The sequence below is a fragment of the Musa acuminata genome, chromosome BXJ3-2 (assembly GCF_036884655.1).
Source record: "Musa acuminata AAA Group cultivar baxijiao chromosome BXJ3-2, Cavendish_Baxijiao_AAA, whole genome shotgun sequence".
Classification (NCBI taxonomy): domain Eukaryota; kingdom Viridiplantae; phylum Streptophyta; class Magnoliopsida; order Zingiberales; family Musaceae; genus Musa; species Musa acuminata.
In genome coordinates, this window is record NC_088350.1 from 135213 (window position 1) to 155000 (window position 19788).

At 39.3% G+C, this 19788-nt stretch overlaps 2 protein-coding genes across 2 annotated transcripts in view; both read left to right on the top strand.

The window, feature by feature from the left end:
- The first annotated feature begins 16523 nt into the window (after positions 1 to 16523).
- LOC135631389 (pentatricopeptide repeat-containing protein At1g09220, mitochondrial-like) lies at positions 16524 to 18488 on the top strand. Its single transcript, XM_065139031.1, has one exon. It carries the CDS (start codon positions 16608 to 16610, stop codon positions 18120 to 18122), a length of 1515 nt encoding a protein of 504 aa, XP_064995103.1. The 5' UTR covers positions 16524 to 16607; the 3' UTR covers positions 18123 to 18488.
- Positions 18489 to 19537: 1049 nt separating this feature from the next.
- Positions 19538 to 19788, top strand: part of LOC135632078 (uncharacterized) — a 1331-nt gene continuing 1080 nt past the window's right edge. The window contains exon 1 of the mRNA XM_065140444.1: positions 19538 to 19788. This exon is cut by the window's right edge and continues 104 nt beyond it. Within this exon, the coding sequence (XP_064996516.1) occupies positions 19625 to 19788 (164 nt within the window). The 5' untranslated portion in view covers positions 19538 to 19624.

The following is a 19788-nucleotide window of genomic DNA, read 5'->3' on the forward strand; positions in this document are numbered from 1 at the left end:
AAGAGTAAGTCAAGGATTCAATTATCTCATGTCATGAATTCCAATAGGCATCTCAAAATATCAACATCATATTAAAAGGATATTTCAAAAAGATATATCGATAAGTGATTCATTTGTATCATTTCATTCATTCAGAAGATTCTCCTCTTTAGTAAATAAATATAGGAGAACAAAATGAATTAAGGAGATGTAACATGATTAAAGCATTGAACATGATTCATATTTAAAATGTGTCTCATGTCATAAGTATGAATCAAGCATTTGTAAAATCTGAAATCATCCTTAAAGTCACATTCAATAAATTCACACATGACAAGCATAGATTTATTGAAAAAAAAAAATTGATAAGATAGAGGATCGCATTTTGTTTTTATAAATTTCTATTCATGTGATTTGCTTCTTATAAGCATGCATTTACCTTTAATAAAACAAGTGTCAACATTTAAGACGAAAGGTAAAAAACAAATCATCAAGCATGATTCCATGATAACATCCTTTTAATATCTTGATATTCATCATCAAGTATGATTTCAAAAGGTATGTTAAAGAGAAATCATTAAGACCAAATGCATGATACACTCATTTATTTTCAAAATATTCATCATGTTTATTTTCATGAGATTCACAAGATTGGTAAAATAAATTCATTAATCTCAATAGGATAGAAAATTATTTCCATTTCATACAATTAATTTCATATGAGGGTATTCAAGTCTTTTTGTGAAAACAAGTATCATCATTTAAAATCAAAACATAAGTTTCGTCATAAAGCCGTTAAGACCAAACACATCATGATATCACGTCTATCATCAAAAGACTATCAAAAAATTCATACATAGATGTACATACACTATGTCATCTTAATATGTCATGAGAATGTCATCTTAATTCATCATAAAAACGATTAGACTAAAAACATATTAATCTAAAATGAGAGGTTCAAATCAACATTTACTTCAAAAACTCATGCATGACATAAAATCATCAACATACATATGTATGGATTAATCCTAAGCATTATCACATATCATATTATCATTCCTAATATTGCATCATTCAACATTTCAAAACATAACATGCATGAAACCTTTGCAATATACTTTTCATGATCAAAATTTTAATTTTTCAAAGATGCTACAAAGAAAAACATGATATATTTTTGAAAAACAAATTTTTATTTCCTATTCCTACTATCTAAATTAAGCACTTATGAAGGGCTTTAAGTAATTTCAAAATAATTCAAGAGATTTGAGTTACTTACCTTGTAGTCGAAGCCCGTCAAAGCCCAATTCGCCATTTCACCTTTGGAAGTTCTTGATTCATCCTTGGTTGCCTTCCTCTTCTTTGGCCTCTTCCTCCGTTCAAGTTCATTGTTTATTTTAGATTTTTGTTTAATAAACTTATTAAGATTTAGTGTTTGAAGTTCAAGTTCATCATTGTTCTCATCACTTGAGTCATCGCTCAAGTGGTATTCATTTGTCCGGGGTTCCAAATCCTTCCTATTCTTTGGAAGGTGGTTCAAGTGTTCATTGTGTTCATCATGTGCATTGCGCACCATTTCATATGTCATCAATGAGCCGATAAGTTCTTCAAGTCGAAAAATATTTAAATCTTTTGTTTCTTGTATTGTCGTTACTTTTGATTCCCAAGCTTTAGAAAGTGATCGTAAAACTTTACTAACAAGTTTAAAATTTGAGAAACATTTGCCAAGAGCTTGTAAACCATTGACGACATCCGTAGAACGGGTGTACATGTCAACAATGGTTTCGTTCGGCTTCATTTGAAAAAGCTCGAAATCATGCATTAAAATGTCAACTTTCGAGTCTTTGACTCTACTAGTTCCCTCGTGTGTGATTTCAAGTGTTCGCCAAATATCAAAAGCCGTTTCGCATGTAGAAATTCGATTGAACACATTTTTGTCCAAAGCGCAAAATAAGGCATTCATAGCCTTTGCGTTTAAAGAAAATTACATCTTCTCCAAATCCGACCATTCGTTCATCGGTTTAGAGGGAAGTTGAAAACCGTTTTCAACGATATTCCATAAATCTAAATTCATAGAAATCAAGAAAACTCTCATTCGAGTTTTCTAATAAGTGTAGTCCAATCCGTTAAACAACGGTGGACGAACAACCGAAAAGCCCTCTTGAAAGCTATGAAGAGCCATTTCTCTCGGGTGTAAATCTGAAATGAGAAATACTGGGCTCTGATACCAATTGTTAGGATCGGAGCGGCACTAAGAGGGGGGGGGGGTGAATTAGTGCAGCAGATTAAAAAGTCGGTTTTGACAAATCTTTCGTACAATAAAAATCGAACTCGGAAGTGCTTAACTTGAACGTGTGTTTGTAAAGATATGCAGCAAAGGTAATGAGGAAATAAAGTATGTAAGAAGGTTTGCAGTAATGTAAATAGCAATAATGAAATGCAAACCAAAGATCACACCGATTTTAAAGTGGTTCGGTCAAATGACCTACATCCACTTGCGAGGCCCTCTTCGATGAGGCTCCCACCTTTCACTAGCAAATCTCTTGAAGGGGAAGGGTAAATACCCCTCTTATAACTCTTAACAAGCGGTTCACACTCTTACAAATTTTCACCAAGAAAGAAGGAGGTGAACACTCTAGCAAATTAAAAACAAGACTTGCTAAGACTTTTCTAAGACCTTTCTCTCAATCAATTGCTTCTCCAAAAGTTGTAATCTCAACTGAGATTTGAGGGGTATTTATAGGCCTCAAGAGGATTCAAATTTGAGCTCCAAAATTTGAATTCTCTTTGGTTCCCGATGCTAGCGGTGCCACCGCCTGTCAGTGTTTGACACTGACAGTGGATTGGCGGTGCCACCGCTTAGCCAAGCGGTGCCACCGCCCAGCTCTCGGGGGCTGGGCAGTGCCACCGCTTGGTTCTTGGGTTCTAGGCGGTGCCACCGCCTAATCTGGCGGTGCCACTGCCTAGACCAATTCAGCTCACTGGTTAGGCTCCAAACTTGGCCCAAACCAGTCCGAACTCGGGCCCAATTGGCCCCTACTTGGGTTATAAGATTAACACCTAATCCTAACCCTAATTAATGTGCTAACTATGAATTTAAAGACATTTTCTAAGCTATTACAAAGTCCGTAAGTCAAGACTTCTTCCGGCGAGCTTCCGACGAACTTCCGACGGTCTTCCGATAAACTCTTAGAAACCATTCTACGGACTCCCGGCAAGCTCCTAGACATCATGATTTGATCTTGGCGAGTTCCAACGAGCTTCTTTGGCAAGCTCCAATCTTTCTCGGTGAGCTCCATGAACTTCCCACGAACCTTCCGGCGAGCTTCTGAAAAACCCTTCAGCAAGCTCCCTACTCATTCTCGGCTAGTTCCAGCAGCATTCTCGACGAACTTTCGGACTTCCATCGAACTCTCGAACTCCCAACGAATCCTTCGTGCTTGACTCTGACACTTTGTTTCGCTTTAAATCTTCATCGTTATCGTAGTTAATCCTGCACACACAAGCCAAAACTCTACTCTGATTTAGACAATTATTACAATGCGAATTGACATTTTGTTGCCCGGCAAGTCATTGGTTGGCGCTTCGTCCGATTCATTAGCGCATCGTCCTCTCTTGCGGCTTGTTGCCCAATCGGCGATTGACCTCCACAACCCCGATATCCTTGGCGTAATTCCACTCTCCTTGGCCCGATGCCCGACGTCCGAAGCCTTCTGCCGTCCAATATCCTGACGTGATCTCCTCCGGTGCAACGTCAATTCCTCTTGCGTCAACTGTCTAATCATGATCGAGTAGACCTGCATCACTCAAAATGTAGTTTAAATTATAAACACATATCAAGTGGTTTCATCATCAAAATATGAGATTCAACACCAATTACCCAAGTCTTTTAGATTAGTGGATCTCTATCCAATAATCTCTCATGGGCTCTTATTGGATCTTGTCCATTGGATCCAATAATTCAGGGGCTTATTGGATATCCAATAAGACAAGGGCTCTAGCGGATATCTCATATCTGAACCTCTACTCATCGCAATGCCTACCATATGTGTGTGACCCTCTAGGCCCAATATCGAGCTGGCCGTGAGTCATACTTATCAGAACTCCTTCTAACTTAGTGAATTATTATCTCTGTAATAATTCACTCTACTCATCGACTATAGACATACTAGGCCACTACGTCATAGTCCCCAAATGATACAAGGGAATCCAATCTATTGAACCAGTTTATCCTCAGTTACCATGTACCTATAGTCCCTCATCCATCTAATATCACAGAGACTGTATATCGAGCATGGTGCTGTCAGACCCATACGATTTGTACTCGAGTCTCGCTCTAATCGGATTCTCCTAGAGAACTCTTTCTCTCTCAACCCGAATGCCCTTGGCCAGGGATTTGTCTGAGCAAGAACACATAAGATATTCCTCTTATGATGCCAAGAGTGGATGATCCTCTATCAACACTCAATAGCCCTCGTAAGGTCGACTGCCACTCCCAATGACCAATTGTACTAGATCTGGGATAGCCAAACCTATAAGTCTGGTGTCAAAGAGTGGAGCACTCATATAAGACATCCTTGGTGTCTCAAGTCTAAGGACCAAATACACCACTAGGACTATGGAATTACTGTCTAACAATAAGGCATCATCAACCATCCCGCATTTCGTAAGTGGATCAATCAATGAACTCATTCTCCAATGAGCACCTGTACTGTATCCCTAGTGTCCCCACACGAGCAGCTATGAGACCAGTTGCATCCATCATATGGACGGGTATATAGCACACCAGTCTATCTAGTTATCACGATGTCCCTCTCGAATAACCTATGACCAGGATTATTTATGATCGGTGTTTAAAGGTGAATCGATTTCATTATCGTGATATCATCACGATCCGATTCCCATTGCACAGATCTAAGTACATCACAATATATGCATGCATATATGCAATAGTGAATATAAAGTGATAAATGTCAAAATATAATAAGCAAAAAAGATTCTGTGTCAAGTCACACGTGCCATCATTCACGTGATTGGCTTGCTGGGCACCTATGACTAGCAATCTCCCACTTAACCTAAAGTCAATCACCTATGTGTCTGATCCCCATCAGACCCCTGTGACACTCAAAGATAATCTGAGACAACGGCTTTGTTAGTGGATCTGCAATGTTATCTTCGGATGGAACTCTTTCCACTACTACATCTCCTTAGGTCATGATCTCTCTAATAAGTTGGAACCTCCTCAGAACACTTCTGATGAGACCCGGGTTCCCTTATTTGAGTAATCTCTCCGTAGTTGTCGTAATATAAGGAAATCGGCTCCTCACTACCTAGTACGGCTCCTAGATCTATGATGAACTTCTTCACCCAAACTCCCTCCTTTGCTTCTTCTGCTATAGCAATGTACTCTACCTGGTCGAGTCAACAGTAATATCTTGCTTGGAACTCTTCCAGCACACTGCTCCTCCATTCAAGGTGTACACATACCCCGAATTCAACTTGCTATCATCGACATCAGACTGAAAACTTGAGTCCGTGTAACCTTCAACTCTGAAGCTACTACCTCCATATACTAGTAAAAGATCCTTAGTCCTTCTCAAGTACTTAAGGATACACTTTACTGCTTTCCAGTGCTTCAAGCCTGGATCCGCCTGATACCTGCTCGTGATACTCAGAGCATGCACTATATCAGGCCTAGTACATAGCATGACATACATGAGAGACCTTATCGCTAAGGCATAAGGTATCATATCCATGTTCGCCCTTTTTTCTAGTCTTTGGGGACATAATCCTAAAAAGCGATATCCCATGTCTCATCGGTATGAGACCTCTCTTGGAATTTTTCATGCCAAACCTTTTGATAATGGTTTCTATGTACCTAGACTTGGACAAGCCAAGCATCCTCTTGGATCTGTCTCTATAGATCCGAATCCCTAAGATATATAATGCTTCCCCTAAGTCCTTCATGGAGAAGTGTCTAGATAACCATGTCTTTACTGTAAATAGCATTCCTATGTCATTCCCAATGATCAAGATGTCATCCACATATAACACCAAAAAGGTGATAGCGCTCCCACTTACCTTCCTGTACACACAAGGCTCATCTTCGTTCTTAACGAAGTCATAAGATCTGATTGCCTCATCAAATCTTATGTTCCAACTTCGAGAAGCTTGCTTTAGTCCATAAATGGATCTAAGAAACCTGCACACATTATCTGGGCAGTTCTTGGACACGAATCCCTTAGGTTGTATCATATACACCTCATGCTCGAGGTTCCCATTGAGGAATGCAGTTTTCACATCCATCTGCCAGATCTCATAATCATAGTGTGCTACAATAGCCAATAGAATTCGGATGGATTTTAGCATTGCTACGGGTGAGAAGGTTTCGTCATAGTCAACACCTTGCCTTTGACGATACCCCTTAGCCACTAGCCTTGCTTTATAAGTCTCTACCTTTCCATCTACTCCGATCTTTTTCTTAAAGATCTACTTGCAACCGATGGGTACAATACCTTCGGGCGCATCAATTAAGTTTCAAACCTTGTTTGGGTACATAGAATTCATCTCAAAATTCATAGCTTCTTGCCACTTCCCGGAGTCTATACTCATAATAGCCTCCTCGTAGGTCTAAGGATCAATATACTCAACATCCTCTCCTCTAATATGTCCTACATATCTCTCAGGAGGATGGGATACTCTGCTAGACTTACGTAAAGTTGAAACTTGTATATTAGGAACCTGAACAGACTCGGGCTGTAGAGTGATGCTTGAGCTTGGTTCTCCAACCTCGCTCAACTCTATCATGCTCTCACTATCTCCATAAAGAATGTGTTCTTTCTTGATACTCGATCTGATATGATCGAAGAGTCTTGATACTCTTTCCAGTCTGGTTCTCCACCTCATTCTTATACTCTCTGAATCTCTCAAAGGCCTCGGACTTGTACTTCATTAAGTACACATATCCATACCTTGAGAAATCATTAGTAAAGGTAATGAAGTAGGAGTAACCGCCAATGGCATGAGTTGACATGGGCCCACATACATCACGATGTATGAGTTCTAACAGCTCAGTGGCTCTCTCTCCAGTTCCACTAAATAGAGAGTTGGTCAGTTTTCCACGAAGGCAAGGCTTGCAAGTTGCATATGACTCATAGTTGAATGGATCTAGATATCCATCATTTAACAACTTTTGAATCATTTCTTCATAGATGTGACCTAGCCTACAATGTCACAGGTATACACTATTCATCTCATCTCGTTTCCTCTTGGACACATTTACATTCATGTTATGTAGAGTAATGTCTAGCATAAATAAACCATTATGCAATGTTCCTTTCGTGATGATCTCATCATCTAATAATATCGAATAACCATTGTTCTCAAAAATTAATTTATATCTACTAACTGTCAAACATGAAATGAAGATAATGTTTTTGATAATAGAAGAAACAAAATAACATGCATCTAATGCAATAAAAGCTCTACCAGGTAGATGTAGGGCGACCTCGCCAATAACTACTATAGTAACTTTTACTTTATTGCCCATCTTGAGGCCTATCTTGCCTCTCTTTAGTCTCCTAGGTCTTACCAGAACTTGCAACGAATTATATATATGATAAGCACTACTGGTATCCAATACCCATGTGTTATCATAAGAGTCTAACAAATGGAGACTGATCATGAATGTACTTGAAGCTTCACCAAGCTTTTATTTCGCCCTTTCTACAAGGTACTCTTTGTAGTTCCTCTTCCAGTGCCCATCTTTGCCACAGTGGAAGCACTGACATTTGTCCTTTGCTGGGTCTTTCTTAGTAACCTTTGCTTTACTTGGTCTACCCTTGCCCTTGCCCTTTCCCTTCTTAAGGGACTTTTCTTCTTTCCTTTTCTTTCTAGTCTCACTAGTGTAGAGAACTGGCTTCTCTTTCTTAATAGTACTCTCTACCTCCCTCAATATATTGAGAAGCTCTGGGAGAGTCACCTCAAGCTTGTTTATATTAAAATTCATTATGAACTATGAAAAGGAATCTGGTAGGGACTGAAGCACAATGTCCATACATAAGTTATCCTCTAGGACCATTCCTAGTCCTGTGAGTTTCTTTATCCACTCAATCATTTTTAAGACATGGTTCTAAACCGGTGTCCCCTTACTCATCCTAGCACGGAAGAGGCTCTTAGATATCTCATATCGCTGAGTCCTTCCCTGTTCCTTAAATAGTTTGCAGACATGTAGGAGAATGGATCTGGCATCCATCTTTTCATGTTGTCTCTATAAATCAGGAGTCATAAAGCCCAACATATAGCACTGAGCAAGAGTAGAGTCATCAATGTACTTTACGTAGCGAGCGATCTCATCCTCGCTTGCCCCTTCCTCGGGCGTAGGCATTATTGTATCAAGGACGTACGTGATTTTCTCCGCTGTGCGAACAATTCTCAAGTTGCAGAGCCAATCCATATAATTTGGATCAGTGAGGTGGTTGATATCAAGTATGCCATGTAAGGGATTTGAAAGCGAAATTTTCTGAAAATAAAAATGTAGTAAAAATGAATAACATACAGTTTTTGCAAGAAATAAACTATCAAGGTATGAACTTCTATCTTAATATGCTCCCACTATTTTACTAGTGAGTCACACGATACCCTCAGCGCGTGAAACGGAAGTCTCCGACGGACTTCTAGTAGGGATCAGGATCCAATCAGCGTCTTAGTGTAACCTCGAGGGACTCGACCAATCACACTAAGCCCAAAAGATAGGTAACTCTTGCCGATCACAACTCTTTGTGATTCTCATCCTGTTCGGCCTCCGAATCACTATGGTCTCGAGGGACTCGACCAATCATGATGCTCGGTTAAGTCAACACCTTCGTTATAAGATGAGTTTGATTTGATGATATACCCTCGAGGGACTCGACCAAGCATACCATGTCCTCAGGTCACTGGTGACATTTCAATGTTGTAAGAAAAATAGCGAGTCGCGATATAGGTGAGCCTCGAAGGACTCGACCAACTTAACATACACCGGGAATCGATTCCTACCTATAACGATGGAAGGCCACGTGGGTCAATCTAATTGCCTCACGTTTATCGACTTAATATTATTGAGAAAGATGTTTGTATAATTTGGTCTCCTAATATGATATGTCACACATATACATATTTAATATATATCTACATCGCATGCAAATATATATACATATCTAGTATGTGTATAAGCAATCACACCAGATGATCACGAACCACAACCTAATGTGATCAGACTTGAGCCAATAGGCCTGATCACTCACATCAAGATCTATGTGTGCAATAGTACATTTTTATGTCATGTGATCGTCCATCTCATTCTCGTCGGTTCCGTCGACATATCGATGCATCTCCATGCATTGCAATCGTCCGTCTCGTGGGTCCCACTATCACATCCACGCTCCCGCTGCACCTTCTCATATGATTACAACTTAATCATAGGCATGCAGGCCCGACAATAAATGAGAAATATAATGGAGGCTCGCAGACCCCAATAATAATAATCACAAGTACACACATCACATAGTTTATGATCATCCGTCCACACATCATACATCACATGTATAAATAATCATCATTATGTAGGACTACTAGATAATGATAAAACTAATAATCAACTAAACTTTTTAATTAATTAATATTTTATGAAATCAGGGACATGTAGGAAATTTTTGAATTCCTAGGGGTATTTTCATAATTTAGATAAAAGACAGAAATGAAAATTTTTCAAATTCAAAGGGGCAAAACTATCTTTTTGCCCAAAACCCTAAGCCCCTCTTCCTCTCCCCTGTGCTACCGCCGTCGCCACCCTGCCGACGACGGGGCTGTGCGACGGAGGGAGGTGCGCTGCCCTCGCCTACGAGTGGCACGCCCGCTGGCGGCGCTGCCCTTGCAGGTAGGCACCCCCGCGGGCAGTTCTGCCCGCGAGGTAGTGCCCGCAAGTGGTGCTGCCCCTGTCGGGCGGTCGCCCTTATGGTGGGGTGGGTGGGGTTTGCCCACGGGAGCAGCGGTCGTAGGCACCGTTGCCCTGCAGCGCCTCACCCCGCGGGAGAAGCGGCCTCAGGCGTTGTTGCCCCGCGGCGCCTCTGCCCGCGGGCTGCCAGCCTCACCGGTCGTAAGCCTGCTGTAAGTAGGCCACCGGCCAGCTACTGCAGGCACAGCGCTTGCATATGCTTCGGCGCTATGCTGCCTGGTTGCGATTGCCGCTGCAGGTGGCTGTAGGCATGCAATTCGAGGGCAGCAACTGTTGTTGCCCTTCCTTGTTTTTGCGTCAACAATTTTGATGTCAAAATTCTTCCTAAACACAACACACGCAATTCAAAACCAATCATTCACACGAACAACTTAGCTCTGATACCACTATTGGGAAATCTTAAGGCGACATCACATGCGCAGCGGAAGAATAAGAAAATAAAATCTCCTATTCCCAAAGAGATGTTCGTCGTCGTGCAAAGATTGGTGCGTAAAATCCGTGAAACTTAAAACTGCGTATAGAGTAGATTGTGTTACCTAAGGAGATCGTATATCCCTGTTTCCTTGCAGATCTTTAGGAGAGGATGAAGAAGGTCAAGCATCCTCCTCTCTAGCGGTGATCCACACAGCAGGGTTGCGACGACGCTCCTCAAAACTCTAGACCTGCTCTGAGGTGGAGAGGGGGAGGAGAATAGGAGAGGCAAGCAAAGGCTCTAGGCTCTGAATCCCTCCTATTTATAGAGGCCCCTTGTCAAAACCAAATGGATCCTCCCCTAGTAGGTATTGGATCTGCATCCAATTACCCAAGCCTTTTAGATTAGTGGATCTCTATCCAATAATCTCTCATGGGCTCTTATTGGATCTTGTCCATTGGATCCAATAATTTAAGGGCTTATTGGATATCCAATAAGATAAGGGCTCTAGCGGATATCTCATATCCGAACCTCTACTCATCATAATGCCTACCATATGTGTGTGACCCTCTAGGCCCAATATCGAGCTGGCCGTGAGTCATACCTATCAGAACTCCTTCTAACTTAGTAAATTATTATCTCTGTAATAATTCACTCGACTCATTGACTACGGATGTACTAGGCCACTACGTCGTAGTCCCTAGATGATACAGGAGAATCTAATCTATTGGACCTGTTTGTCCTCAGTTACCGTGTACCTATAGTCCCTCATCCATCTAATATCCTAGAGATCGTATATCAAGCATGGTGCTATCAGACCCATACGGTTTATACTTGAGTCTCGCTCTAATCGGATTCTCCTGGAGAACTCTTTCTCTCTCAACCCGAATGACCCTAGCTAGGGATTTATCTGAGCAAGAATACATAGGATATTCCTCTCATGACGCCAAGAGTGGATGATCCTCTATCGACACTCAATAGCCCTCGTAAGGTCGACTACTACTCTCAATGATCAGCTGTACTAGATCTGGGACAACCAAACCTATAAGTCTGGTATCAAAGAGTGAAGCACTCATATAGGACATCCTTGGTGTCTCAAGTCTAAGGACCAGATACACCACTAGGACTACGAAATTATTGTCTACCAATAAGGCATCATCAACCATCCAGCATTCCGTAAGCGGACCAATCAGTGAACTCATTCTCTAATGAGCACCTGTACTGTATCCCTAGTGTCCCTACATGAGCAACTATGAGACTAACTGCATCCATCATATGGACGGGTATACAGTACACCAATCTGTCCGGTTATCACTATGTCCCTCTCGAGTAACCTATGATTGGTATTATTTATGATCTGTGTTTAAAGGTGAATCGATCTCATTATCGTGATCTCATCACGATCCGATTCTCATTGCACGGATCTAAGGACATCACAATATATACATGCATATATACAATAGTTAATATAAAGTGATAAATACGAAAATATAATAAGCAAAAAAGATTCCGTGTCAAGTCACATGTGCCATCATTCATGTGATTGGCTTGCTGGGCACCTATGACTAGCAATTATCAAACTGCAAGCGGTAGTACCGCCCAGTAATGGCGGTGGTACCGCTAGTATCCCGAAATCCAAGGATGTGATACATTTTGGCTTTAATTCTGAAGCCATTGGGGCCTATAATTACCCCACCCTTTTCTGCATGAAAGGGCATGAAAGTATTAGTATAATCTTTAGTCTTTGAAGTGTTAAAGTGTTGTAAAAGTGCTAGAATACTTCTCCTCTCTTTCTAAGTGTTGAGATCATTCAAGAGAGGTATGAGACTTGTAAGGGTTATCTCCTAAACTCGTGAAAAGGAGAAAGCACTGTAAAGAGGTGGTTGGTCTTCGCCTATTGAAAGAAGACCATTAGTGGACACCGATGATCTCGATAGAGGAGGAATCAGAAGTGGATGTAGGTCACAACGACCGAACCACTCTAAATTTTAGTTTTCTTTTCTATTTGTGCAATTTATATTAATGCAAACTTCCTTAACCTTCTCTTTGCACTCTTATGAAAGCTTTCAAGTTCAGTTTTTTTCCGAAAAGGATTGAATCAAAACAAATACTTTTCGGAATCAACGCTTTTTCTTTTTTTTTGTACTAATTCACCCCCCTCTTATTGCCACTCTTGATCCTAAAAAAATGGCTTGGCAAGAAGATATTGACTCCAATGAGATGAAGCTCGATAAATGACATAAAACTCCTTATCATAGGTAGAATATTTCTTTCTCGTATCATTCAGCTTTTCACTAAAAAATTATAATAGGCTTTCCGTCTTGACTTAAAACAGCACCAATTCTCACATTAGAGGCGTCACATTCAACCTCGAACACATTATCAAAATTTGATAGAACTAAGATAGGAGCTTCGGTCACCTTTCTTTTTAAAAGATCAAAAGCAATGGAAACTCCTCACATCAAGCAATGAAGTAGGTGTTGGCCAGTTGAGAATAGTTTCTACCTTATTTTGATCCATGATGATTCCATCTTTTGAAACAATATATCCCAAAAATACAATATGAGAAGTAAAGAAATCACACTTCTTTATATTAGCATAAAGCTTTTGCTATCTCAAAACAAGAAAGAACTCTTTCAAATGATTCATGTACACCAATATATCATCAAAGTAAACTACAACAAATATTTCAATACATGGCTTAAGTATGTGATTCATAAATCTCATGAAAGTACTAGAAAAATTAGATAGCCCAAATGGCATAACCAACCATTCATATAAGCCTTCTCTAGTTGTAAATGATGTTTTCCACTCATCTTCAGGCCTCATTCTTATTTAGTGATAGCCACTCCTCAAATCAATTCTAAAGAAAATATAAGCACCATATAATTGATCAAGTAAATCATTTAACCTTTGAATAGGAAAACGATAGTCTACTGTGATTTTATTGATGGTATGACTATCCACATACACATTCTCCAAGATCCATCCTTCTTAGGCACCAACAAGGTTGGGACTATATAAGGACTCATGCTCTACCGAATCAATCACTTTTTCACCAATTCATCAACTTGCCTATGAAGTTCTTCATGCTACTTGGAACTCATTCTGTATGCTGCCTTATTAGGTAGAATAGCCCTTGGAATAAGATCAATGTGATGCTGGATGTCTCTCAAAGGTGGAAGTTTATGAGGAATCTCTTCCGGTACAACATCTTGAAACTCCTCCAGAATTAGTTTCATGATTACTGGTGTTTCCTTATATTGTTCATTTGCCTCTAGTACTACTAGAGCCATAACAGGAACACCCTTGTCTAATTCACCGTTGAATTCACCATAAGACATAAAAACGCTAACCTCCTTCTTTGGTGCACTAATTTCAGAAGGTTGTAAAGGAGCTAAGATAATCTTCTTTTCATTCACCTTAAAAGAATAAGTATGTTTGTAGCCATCATATATCATAATGCCAAGATCTTCCCAACAGCAAATGACAAGCGTCCATTGGAGCAACATCACACCATACTTTATCTTTATAATACTTGCTAATAGAAAACAAAACTAAACGTCTTTTAGTTACCTTGATGTCATTTCCTTTTTGCAACTAACATAATTGGTATAGATGTGGATGACAGATTGTGTCCAATTTTAGCTTCTGTACCATCTCCAAAGATACCATATTCTCAAAGTTGCCATTGTCGATAATCACCAAGCACACCTTGCCAAGAGAAATGCATTTAGTATGAAACACGTTTTTTCGCACCCAACTTTCATCATCGGCCACATAAGATACTTGTAAGCTATGTTGCAATATAATAGACAAACCATGATCTGCATAAGTAACATCTTCCTCATCTTCATCATATTTTGGTTCATCATCGGCTTCATCTTTTCCTCCATCACTATGATCTTCAACCAAAGTTACAATCCTCCTATTTGGATAATCTAAAGCAATATGCCCAAAACCATGACATTTGAAGCATTTTCGGCCACTTAGGGTAGAAGAATTAGGTGTTTTTTTATTGCCAGCAGATTCTTCACCCTTTTCTTGCACTTTTGATATCACCTTGCTTTGGACAATATGCTTGAAACTTCCTCCTTTTGTATAGCCTTCTTTTGAACCGTATCGAGAACTCTTTTTAAACTTCTGTAGCTTTTTAACTTTTAAAGCCAATTTGCTCATATCATTTAAAGACCAATATGACTGTAGTTGAACTACTTTAGCAATTTCACATTTCAGACCTCCTAAGTATCTTGAAATTGTTTGCTCTTTCAATTCCACAAACTTTCCTTTTAACATCATATTATCGAATTCTATAATGTACTCCTCCGTACTAAGATCTTTTTGCTTGAAATCATGGATTTTGAGAAAGATCTCTTGCCTATAATTGTGAGGTAAATACTAAGACCTTTTCATTTATTCACATATCACAATTTTACTCTTCCCCTCACGTTCTCTTTGTTTCTTCATATTTTCCCACTAAAAAGATGCATTCCGTCTGAGTTTGAGTGCCACAAGTTTGACATTCTTTTGTTATGGTGGTTCATGAAAATCGAAAATTATTTCTACTATATTAAGCCAATCAATAAAGTTATCAACATTTATTTTACCTTTAAACTCTGGAATCTCCAATCTTGGTTTATATTTATTCTGCTACTCGTCTTGGACTCTATTTTTTGTCCGACATATTCTCGACTCCCTTGGAAGAGGAGGTGTATCATCTTCAGAAGGAAACTCATAAACGTCATTTTCATGCTAATTATTTCTACTTCGAAGTTCTTCAATTATTTCATTTTTTTCTTGTAGATAACGTAGCAATCTTTGTAGTTGTAAGCTTAACGACTTAGCATCATCTTCATGGTTGCCACCTTTATCAACTATATCTTTTCCATTTCGCCTTGCCATGATTTCTAGCCTTTAGATATAACACTAAGCTGATACCGACGTGATGTAGAATGGGGGGGGGGGGGGGGAGTGGGGGAGTAAAGCAGAATAGATTTTAATAGAAAACCGATAGTTGAACTATATTTGTTGGAATGAGTATTTCGGATTGAAAAGTCACAATAAACAAGGAACAAACTCTCGAAGAAAAGTCGTAGTATAGTTGTATTTGCTATAATGAGTGTTTTGAATAGAAAATGCACGAACTTATGATAAAACTTAAATGAGATCGAAAAATAGCTCACCACTAAGTTAAAATCACAAAGGGATACAAAAAGTTCACCATCCCAAGGATTATAAACGAGGATACAAAACTGAAAACAAAAGACTCACCACTCAAGGACGCATCCAAGAGATATAGAGTTTAAGAGAGTACTCCAAGAGAGCTTCTACCAAAATATCATCAGTTTCTGAAATCCTTTCTAAGCCCTAAATACCAAAACAAGTACTAGTGCATGAAATAACCCTTCATGCATAGGAAATTTCGAAATTGTGTTTTACAATTGCTAACCAACTCCTTTAATGGATTCCTTACTCATGAAGAAAAACACCTTGAAACAGCTTTGACTTTATGTAAGGAATATGCTAATGAGTTATCATATTTGAGTGGGCTGAGTTGAAGATTACAAGACAATATTGTTGGCAAAAAAAAATATCATATCATCAGCAAGGTTTATATAAACAAATTATAACAAATTAGAAAATCTCATATAATTAAAAAAAATAAATTTATTTACAATAGCTTTAGCGACAATCGTCTTTCAAGATATAATGATCACTCCTTATAATAATAGTAGTATTTCAAATTACAAGAACAATTAACTTTTCATGTTTTTTAATTCTTTCTTTTATCTGTGTCAAATGAATAAAAAATTATAATTCAAATTTTTATTGAATGAATACATGAGATGAGATCTATTTATATATATTAAAGAGACTTATTTAATTTTACTCTAAAAAACATATCTATTTGAATAAAAAAAATATTTATTTAACGATGATTTTAGACTATCATTTCCTTCCTGTCTTTTTTAGACTTCAAATTCAATGATCGACAATTCAAGTCTCACCAACTCAATTACCGTCATAATGGTATTGTAGTATATATGCAATATTTATCCTTACATATCTTAATGTTTATTATTCACTATTATCACTATATATATATATATATAGTCTTCAAGTAATTCACCACTACATCTTCCAAGACAAATCCATGAGTGGACCAGCCTTTGTTTCCTTCTCTTTCGAAGGGGCAATACGCCGTCCACCTCAAGGGCAATGCCATGGTTCACCAAGGCATCCTTCACCCCAAGAATTGTCCACCATTCTCTCAGCGCCTCTTCACCCATCTCCCACTGCAGCTCTGCTGCACGAACCATGCTCCTTCCAATGCCCTCCTTCCTGCCCCCGGCCCGCGTCGACGACCTGCTTCTTTCTGTCCTCCTCAAACACCAGCCGAAGCGAGGTCCGTCACTCCAAGTGCACTCCGTACTCGTCATCACCGCTCTCCACCGCAACCACATGGACCATACTGGCATCAGAGTGTGGAATACCCTCATCAGGCACTACGCGCTGGGCTGCTTCCCCCAGGAAGCCATCCATCTCTACAAACAAATGGAACGGTTCTGCTGCTGCCACCCCCTCCCCACTGACACCTTCACCTTCTCCTTCCTCCTCAAGTCCTGTGCTAACTTGTCGCAGCCCTGTGCCGGTGCTCAGTTCCATGGCCTCACAGTCAAGAAAGGCTTAGCTTGTAATGTCTATGTGGATACAGCCCTCGTCAATATGTACGCGACTTGTGGCTCTTTGGTGGAAGCTAAGAGGGCGTTCGACGAAATGCCCAACAAAAACTCCGTTTCTTGGAACGCCATGATTACCGCATTGGCGAGTTGGGGCGAGCTCGCCTTTTCTAGATTGCTTTTCAGTCAAATGCCTGACCGCAATGTGATCTCCTGGACCGGCTTGATCGATGGGTACACCCGAGCTGACCGACCACTTGAATCATTCTCTCTGTTCCGCCAGATGATGGCAGAAGGTTTAATGCCAACGGAGATCACGGTGCTAGCCATAGCTCCTGCCATCTCTAGTCTCGGAGCTCTCGATAAGGTGCAAGCGTTGCATGCTTATTCCGAGAAGCGTGGCCTTTCTTTGTTGGATGTGCGGGTCGAGAATTCTCTGATCGACATGTATGGGAAGTGTGGCTCTATGGAGGATTCATACAAGTTCTTTGAGCACATGGGAAGCCGCAGGAATTTGGTTTCGTGGACTTCGATAGCCTCTGGATTTGCAATGCACGGAATGGCGAATGAGGCCATGAAACTGTTCGACGAAATGAGGACCCGAAACTTTAAGCCAAATAGAGTGACATTCCTGAGCATGTTGAATGCCTGTAATCATGGGGGGCTTGTGGAAGCAGGATTGAGGTTATTCATCAGCATGGTGTATTATTACGGCATCGAGCCAGAGATTAAGCACTATGGTTGCATGATTGACTTGTTGGGAAGGGCAGGCAGGTTGAAAGAGGCAGAGGATATGATAGCTGGGATGCCAATGGTGGTGAATGTTGTTGTGTGGAGGACCCTCCTGGGTGGCTGCAGCAAGCATGGTGAGGTGGAAATTGGTGAAAGGGTGATGAGGAGGATAATGGAATTGGAAAAGGGTTATAGTGGAGACTATGTTGTCTTGTCTAATATGCTTATTGAGGCTGGTAGGTTTGATGATGCCGAGGGAGTGAGGAGGCTGATGGATGAAAGGAATGTTCCAAAGGTTCCTGGTCTCAGTTTGATTACTTGAAACTTAGAAAATAACATATTTACATGGTGAAAGATTTTATTCTTGGTTTGGTAGGAAAAATGAGTCAACCAATTTTACAGGAGAAATGAGACAAATGCCCCCTTCTCCTGCAATAGATTGATTTAGACATGATGCGGTTGGCTTCAATCAGGTGTTTGATCTAGGTTATCCGAAAATTAGCTGCATTTCAAGTTTGTGCAAATGCTTGGCTCTGTTTGAATGTGGTCTCAAGTCCAACCAGCATTTGGAAGATAAATCTAATGGACTAGGTTACTTGGATTCTGTGTGTGTGGTTAAATTTTATACATTATTACAAATTTAAGACTAAAAGTGATACTAATGGAGTTGAGTTGTTGTTTTGTATTATGTAATCAATTGGCACTTTGATGTTGTCAAATGGGGTTACGGTAATAAAATTTCAATAGGCTAATTATAAATTATCTCTTATAATTAGTTATTTTAGTATCAAAGTTCAAACACATTCAAAAGTTATATTGGGATCTTTATGTTTACGAAAGTGAAATATTTAATCTTGTTTTTTCTCATATCATCGATTTTATTGACAAAAATATTGCACGTGTTCAAATAATAAACTGAAATAAGACATAATCAACATATGCTCAATGATAAATCATGTAATATTTTTGTTAATAGAGCCAACGATATGAGGAGAAACGAGATTAAATGTTTCATTTTCATAGGTATAGAGATCTTAATATAATTTTTGAAAGTATAAAGATCGAGAGGCTAAAGGTATCTAATTACAAGAGCTAATATTTAATTAGCCCAAGTGACATGATTGCAAGAGATGAGTAAGTAAAAACATAAATAGGCAATCTTTGTTTGTTAATTATTAATCATAGCCATCATTTATCTTTAGCTATATGGGTTATCTTGTCCCATGATTTCTTCAAAATTTAAGATCTTCCAAATAATTTTTTTATATTTATTTTAATATAAATATAAGTAAATTCAAATTAATGAAGTATGGATCAATTCCTTTAAGGTACTTAGTTGTTTCGAAGGTCTTGATTTCTTAATATTTGCATAAAAGTAAAAATAAAAAATAATAATCAATGAGCATGGATGATATTTTTTTCTTTGATAGTTCACTTAATTATTTTAACATCTCGTTAAATGAACACCATCTTAGTTCACATAAAGTTGATAAATCTAATCATTAAATCAAAAATACTAAAATTCAAATTAATGTTAGTAGATATATTAAATTGACTATGAACGTCTATTAAATTCTGACATTTCTGCTACGCAATGGACAGTAATGGAATTATGGCATTAAAGAAGGAGACCTAAGCCATTTTGCGTCGACGGCAGGTTCTTCTCGGTCGCGTGCGCTGTCTAAACACACACATTGGAAATCTCTCGATTGGTGGAGAATCATTGCAACTGTCTCAGAGTTATCCATTCTTCTCCATGGATCTCTTAACTCTTTTTTTTTTGCCCCCCTCAATCTGCAATAAAACCACATCCTGAGGGAGAGAATGGCAGCAGCAGCAGGCTCACGATCTGTAGCATTCTCCAGCTCCAAATGGCCTCTCTGTGTTCCTTCACTGCCGTCTCCCTCTCTCTTTCATCGGATACCATTCAACTCGTCCACAAATTCCATTCCCCCTCTCTGCTCTAAGAGCTCCCAGATCAAGCAATT

Bases quoted from the DNA above. Each gene is read 5' to 3' on its own strand.
- LOC135631389 (XM_065139031.1), top strand. From the start codon at position 16,608: ATGCCATGGTTCACCAAGGCATCCTTCACCCCAAGAATTGTCCACCAT.